Source organism: Pundamilia nyererei, unplaced genomic scaffold (genome assembly GCF_000239375.1).
Source record: "Pundamilia nyererei isolate P.nyererei 1_Seehausen unplaced genomic scaffold, PunNye1.0 scaffold00178, whole genome shotgun sequence".
Lineage (NCBI taxonomy): Eukaryota > Metazoa > Chordata > Actinopteri > Cichliformes > Cichlidae > Pundamilia > Pundamilia nyererei.
Window position 1 is genome coordinate 110,755 of NW_005187579.1, and position 6,959 is coordinate 117,713.

Below are 6,959 nucleotides of genomic sequence, written 5' to 3' on the forward strand. Positions count from 1 at the left end.
TGCACGAGGCGCAGGTGCTCGCTCTTTTCGTGAAGTCACTTAAGTGCGGTTTGCCTCCTTGTGTATGCTGGAACTTCTGAGCAAATATTTTCCGAGCTCTGTTGTCTCCCATTTAAACAGCATCGAGGATAAAAGAGACAACAACAAAAAAAAAAAAAGGAAATGTGGAAGCAAAGCAGCAATACAGCAAAATACTACTTTATTTATCTGCAAGGCACAGCTGCTCCTCGGGATCATGTTCCAATGTAACTACAGCAGACAAATTTGAGTTTAAAAAACAAAACAAAAAAAATAAAAAAACCGTGCTTAGATTCGCTTTCTCTCACACTTCAGCAGATATGACTCCATTTTAACCAGCTTAGTGTTACAATATTCACAGTAAGACACGCTTATTACGTTGTCTTTGGTTAGAATTTCTGCCACGTCGATGTCAGTTGCAGGTCTGTTACCTCTTTGGAAAGGATTGTTTCAACATCGGAAGGACAAAGGATGAAAAGAAGGAGGGGAAAAAACGGGCACTGCAGAAAATTAGACAAAGAGAATAAAGCTGAAATTCTCCTACATAAGCCAACATGATTTATTTAGCACAGAGAAACTTTGTAACATTTCCCTCCACTACCCACCACCACTAAAATCCCCGAAGACAAACTAGTGTACACATCTGGCTCTTGGCCATGTTCCCATGCCCGCACTGTCAGCAGGCATTCTGGGATTGGGTTCCTGCACACAGTCTTTGTGTATCCTCTGACTGCCACGAGCGCCAAGCCCCTGAGTCACGTTGGTGACGTCCACCAGTTCCCGCCTCTCGGACAGGGCGGTCACCATGTGTTCCAGCTTGGAGCGGATGGTTGTGTAGTGGTGCTGGCGCTCTTTGGTCAGCTTGCGGAAGCAATCCTTTAAAGTGGTGTCTGGAGCTGCCTGGGTGGGCACGGGCTGTCTGGAAGACACCAAGTGGGGAGAGGTGTCCTGGCTCGGCCCTCTGCTTATTTGAGTAATGATGCTAAGATGCTGCGGGAGCTGCAGGTCGGTCTGGCTTTCAGCCTCCGTCACCGACCGCCTCGTCTGAGTCGACACGTGGCAGGTGCTGGGGGTCTCCGTCTCTTTTTCTGCTTGCTGCTCTGCAGAGAAATGTGGAGTCGTGCTGCCAGCAAGGATCTCCTCCTGAACGTGCTGCCGCTCCATCCACTCGTCGTTTAGAGTCGAAGTGTCAGACTCTGGGCTGGCTTTATGTGGAGATGCGGGGTCACAAGGTAGCTGCAATGCTAGCGTTTGTGGCTTACGGCTGGGCGTGCTTGTCAGACACGCTGGCCTCTCACTACGCAGGTGAGGGGAGGAAGCAACTGAGTGTTTGAGGTGCTCAAAGATGCCGCTGTTGCGGACACTTGGAGGTCCGTGAGTGTTTATGGGTAGAGACTGGGCATATAGGATACGAAACTCCTCGTCAAATTTCTCAGTTATCTGACCAGAAAGCTCAATCAGGTTGCTGCTGTTTAGTTTGCCATCAGTCCAGTTGAACCTGAATTGAATTTTAAGCACATATAGCTGAAGGTAAGAAGCAGACCCAGCAAGACGGATGCATAACTTTACAGTCTAATAAATCAGGAGGGCACGATGGCTAGCGGGCTCTTACCTGTAGGAACCTGTAGCCACTCTGTTTCCATCAACCAGCATGAACCTCTCGTGAACTTTACCCGTAATCCTCGCTCCAGATCTCATGTAATAAGTTGTGCCGGTTATAGTTCGCACCTTCATTTGCTGCAAAGGATTAGAGACATGTTTTGGGGAGGTTTTTGGGATGCCATCTGATGCTCATGTTGTGCACACAGAGCCATGCTTGTCTTAAACGAACCAGCTACATACCCGAAGGTCATCCAGGCGAACGTTGACATTTTTGCACATCTTGAGGAAAGCGGGCACGCACGACTGGTCCAGCAGGATGTAGACAGGGACTCTGCGCTGGGAGCAGGCCTCCTGAAGGTCCTTAAAGATATCCAGGTCTGTCAGGGAGTCTGTAACTATGGCAATCACCTGCAGTGGAAAATTACAGAGGTAATATAATAGAATTCTCTTTTCGGGGGGCCGCAGCCGTGCTCTCGCAGATGTAACACATGATTGTGTTTTCATTATTATCAAATACAAGGCCCTATTCAAACAGAGCCGTGAATCTCTGTCTGACACACTCCCTGTAATGTGTGTGCTGATGAGCTTTCTATTGACTGTGGTCTGTTACCATGGCAATCGGCAGTAACGCTTGGTCAGCAAACAAATGACTTTTATACAGGAGACAAGTAGGTGCACTGTAGGGTTTGCCTCATTTTTCCCCAGCTTTGTTTTGCACCCAGATTTCTCCTTTTTCACGAGGAGGAATGGAATTTGACACGCTGCGGTAAAGGTTGCATGTCGAGGATTAGACACGGACGTTTACATATCTTAGATTTATCGCTTCAAACTGGTGTTTTATCCACACGCAGCTTTGTCATTTGTACCACGCCTTATTTGGATGATGTTTGTGCACGCGTGTGTGTGTGTGTGTGCTTTGGGTTGGGGGATGCTTGTTTTCAAGAGGCAGCATAAAAGCAGAGTTAAAATTCATAGAAACTCAGGAATGGGGCCGTTCCTTTGAGATGACCACCAGCAGTGCATGCTCAGTGTGTGCCGTTACAGTCAGTGGCCTTCTTTGTACAATAAAGACATTGTGCAGTGAGTGGTGTAACATTACAAAAGAACAAACAATCTTACAGCTCGACCAGGATTAGAATATTTTTAGAAGGATTGGCCCGGCTGTCGGCACATAACATGCACAACACCACCGTTAAGCTCTAAACCTGGGAGAAAATCCAGTGTTTGAAAACATTTCTAGCGAAAGAGGGGATGGAGATGAGCGAAGCAAGTCGAGGCACATCTGGTACGCAGGTTCTACACAGGCCTGAGGTGCTACAAACTCCCTCTCTCCTCGTGCAGGAATGTCTCTTTTCAAAACCAGAGGCTGTACTGACAGCTCCCGTCAGGAACATCACATTAAATATTCATGCTTTGTTTTTGTTTGTTGCATTTTTTCCCCCCGTCCTTTTAAGGTTGGTGATTTCTTCTAATACAGATTTCAAAGCACGAACTTCTAAAATTCTAAGTGATCAAGGGAGTTTCATGTGGACAATGGAGACTTTTTTTTACGTTTTCCCTCCACAAATGATGCAAAAAAAGTGTCTGCATATACTGGCTTACTGACTGTGTGGTTGTTGTGGTGGTGATGGGGGGAGATAAAGCCCAGGTGATAAATGTCACCTGACAAAACCAAAATAAAAGTCCTGTTTTAGGATAATAACGCACAAATAAGAGATACTGTAGGAGGACTACTACAAAGGACTGTTTTTTTACACCATTATTTTTGCACAAACTTCAAGTGAATATCACATTTCAGTGTGATACAGGACACGCATTAAAGGACAGTTTATTTTAAGGGCATGCAAAATAGAATGAATGACAGCAGATATGTGCGTGTGCGCGGGCCTGTGCGTACCTCTCTGGCACTTTTAATCATGCGCCTTGCAGCCTCCTTGCAGCTGTAAATGCATTCGCCGTAGCTGGGCTGGAAGTGCGCCACGGCCCGCGTCACTCCCCGGTAGGAGCCCGCTGTGAAGGCGGGCCATCCGAGCTCCAGGAGCGGCGGCTCCACGTCTGACACTTCTGGGAAATAAGTGACCGAGGAGCAGTCCAGGGTGCTACTGAGCGACCGCTCGAGCGCCTGTTCCTCCCCGTGGAAAGACGAGCACCGCGGTGACACGGCGGCGCTCCTGATCTGTTGGATCTCATCGTCCGACAGAAAGTTGGGGATCCTCTCTCTCACGAGAAAGTCCAGAAAGTTATCAAGACCCCCGGACAGCAGCTCCTCCAGAGCCAGCCGGTGCCTCTCATTATACACTTCCTGTAGGTTCAGCTCGTCTGTCCCGCGAGGTTTTGGACCAAACCTCAGAGGTGAGTCGTCCAGGCACTGAGACAGGGCCATCGCCGCGTCTCCCGCTTCCTTTTACCTGAATCACACAGCAGCGGGCAGGTAACGCTTTGACCTGCAGGAAGGAAATTTGTATTTTGTTGCTTCCCTCCGTTCGTGCTCGACGTGGATCCGCATTGGCTGCGGGGTGGTTGTCAAACCAGAGCGGCGTCACCAGACTCGCCGAGCCAGGCTGTCAGTGTAATGTAAAGGTTGTCTCATTGGCTCATTTGGAGGAAAACAAGCCTCCTGTACGTCCCTCTGCTACCCTGATCCGGTTACACCGCAGATAGCAGGGATCACCAGAGGTCCCACTCCTACGCTTTTTCGTGATATCGTGTCTCTGAGGATTCATTTAGCTCGTAGTTCAACGTTTGTTTGTTTTGTTTTTTATAAAAACACAGTTTATTAAGAAAATAAAAATGCAGACTCTCTGACTTTAGATGGAAGTAAAAACACAGGAAGCAGTTTACTCATCTGTCACAGTGAAACTCAAGATTAGGACAATATACCACAATCTATTGAATTATAGTAATATTTCACATAAACTTTAAAGTCTACATATTTATGGAGTGATGCAGTTAAGGGAAAATAATTGCAGAATATATATTTTTTTTAACCTGACAAGCCGGTATAACCAGAAGAGAAGCAGATCCACTAAGTTCCACCAGATCACAAACCGTCCACTAAAGCAAACAAATACTCTACAGCTCTGAACTCTAAATCAACATGTGTCTTTTAACCTTACAGCACAGCATGCACAAGTTCCTGCACACCGGACCTGCTGGTTGAGTTGTCTTACTTTTTTTTTTTTGCGATTCATCTTCTTGATAGATTATCTTTGTTTTTCCTGACTGTAGGCAACGTCTAAACCCAGTGAGGACAAACTGGGAGGGGATAGCTAATCCATGTTCCGTAAATACTGGAGGCACGCATTTGTCCTATATGTTCTGACGCTGTTTTTGTATATACTGTGGGCATCCGGCTGCAGGCACTCCACTTGTTTCATATACACATAACCTAGTTTACACATGCCTAAGAAGTTAGGCTACTGCGATACTTTTAAGTAGACATGTGTCCATATTGTTTGTCCAGTGGATTAGTGGATTTAGAGTGACCTTATCATACTTAATATTACCATGTAAACATGTCCTCATGTATCTTTGATGCCGCTTGTTGATATGCTTTCCATTTTAAGTCACGATTGCTCCCTTTTAGGTATGCTGTTTTACCATGAGCCCTTAAATTCACAGGTTTTCTGTTTAACGGTCGTCCGATTTTTTCCTGTGCGCTTTTACGCGCATGAGGCCAACAAGGTCACAAGGGTCACGGCCGTACAAACCCTTTTCCCTTTACATTGCGAATAACTACCACTCCTAGTTTGAATAAAGGGAAATGTGTTCTTCTGTTTCAAGTTAAATGCAGACAAGTCCAATTAGGCTACAGTTACTGTGCGTCTGCGTAAATTGGTGTTATCACTATTATGCTTGTGCGTAACTGTCTATTTTAAGCCGGTGGTCTAATAGGCCTGTGCTTTAAATGACAATTCCCACAACGATTAATATTCATAGTAGCTCTTCAAGAGTATTTTTTTTTCTAAAGATGACAGCCATGTATTGAAAAAAGCATGTGACCTAATTAGGGTTATCTTTTGGGTGATGAAGCTCAGTGAAACGGGAGATGAATGAACTGTCAAATTCCAAATATACACAATACAAAACATCTGATCGGCCTGCTTTGTATTGTAGCTACTTATGCCATTGCAGCTACTTATAACCCGCGTGTGTTGAATGCACTGCCTTACCCCTATAACGATATACCCAAATGTGCGCTGGGCTCAGTATACGTACCCTCCTCCCCCTTCCACACACACACACACACACACACACACACACACACACACACACACACACACACACACACACACACACACACATCCCCATCTCATCCCCGCCCCTCTCCAAAATTTTAGATGAAAGGGCTTTTGGATTTTGGATGACGCTCTGTATCACGTGTTCATAGGAAATACACTCGCTTTAATTTTTTTTGGAGCAGCCTCGTCCTGCACCGCCGACCATAGTTGTTTTGCAGTCTTCATACAGTGTAGCGGAGGGGTGGAAAGGTAATGTAATGTAATGTACCTTGCCGTGGTCACTGACGGGTTCACGCCAGTTCACCGGGTTCACTTGAGGAGAGCTCCCACCCCCAGCTCGCCTCCTCTTCTTCGCAAAGCGCAGCGATCGGAGCTAATCCAATATTATTCATTTATATATTAATGTCGGATTCCATTTTTTACCACCGACGGCTGAGGTAAGGACACATCTTATTCATCCGTAACACGAATACGTCTCACTGGGTGACGAGGTGCGATCTCCAAAGTTGTTTACTGGAATTATGTGTCGCTATTGAATATTGAATTTTCATCTGGTGCTGTAGTGGAGGCAGTTTATATGAAGTCGCCAATGTATAAAATGGCGACAGTAGGTGGAGGAGGGGGGTGGAGGATTTTTTTGGGAATATTCATAAGGTTATATAGAGTGGCAGATCGCCTTTGGCAAGTCGGCTCCGAGGCGGTGTGTTGCCCCACAGCCTCGTGAATGGAGCGAAACGGGTTAACTCGTCAGTTTGTTACAGTTACAACCACGGATCCTCCGTCGGGCTCAAATTGCGCTCCTTCTCGCGCTATACAATGTGGCGTATGTGCTTATTTTATTGCACAACGCGCTCTGTTTCCCCCACTGTGCTGCGAGTGTGAGTGCTTTTACTTGTGAAAGACTTCTGAACACAGTAGTGTAGCAGGCTTGTCGACTGATTTTTTTTTATAAAAAAGAAAAAGAAAACAGCCTCCGAGTTCATAGATGTTCAAACTGTACGCCAAGTATCAATTTTCACCTATTGATCGCTCACTCGCTGCAAATTTATTTCTGTTGCCAGAGCAGAAAGGTAGGCCTGTATCTCTGTGCAAAGGACT

At 46.1% G+C, this 6,959-nt stretch overlaps 2 protein-coding genes across 3 annotated transcripts in view; one reads left to right on the top strand and one right to left on the bottom strand.

Annotated features, from left to right (window-relative positions):
• Positions 1 to 208: 208 nt before the first annotated feature.
• On the bottom strand, positions 209 to 4,323 carry fam83d (family with sequence similarity 83 member D). Its single transcript, XM_005746384.1, has 4 exons — positions 3,518 to 4,323; positions 1,861 to 2,028; positions 1,631 to 1,755; positions 209 to 1,516 (listed from the first exon to the last, which is right to left on the bottom strand). The coding sequence occupies exons 1-4, from the start codon at positions 4,001 to 4,003 to the stop codon at positions 649 to 651; spliced, it is 1,647 nt and encodes a 548-aa protein (XP_005746441.1). The 5' UTR covers positions 4,004 to 4,323; the 3' UTR covers positions 209 to 648.
• A 1,656-nt stretch (positions 4,324 to 5,979) lies between these two features.
• Positions 5,980 to 6,959, top strand: part of zhx3a (zinc fingers and homeoboxes 3a) — a 13,600-nt gene continuing 12,620 nt past the window's right edge. For both annotated transcript variants that reach the window (XM_005746385.1, XM_005746386.1), the window contains exon 1: positions 5,980 to 6,298. The gene's annotated coding sequence lies outside the window, so the exon portion shown is untranslated. The remainder of the gene's footprint in view (positions 6,299 to 6,959) is intronic.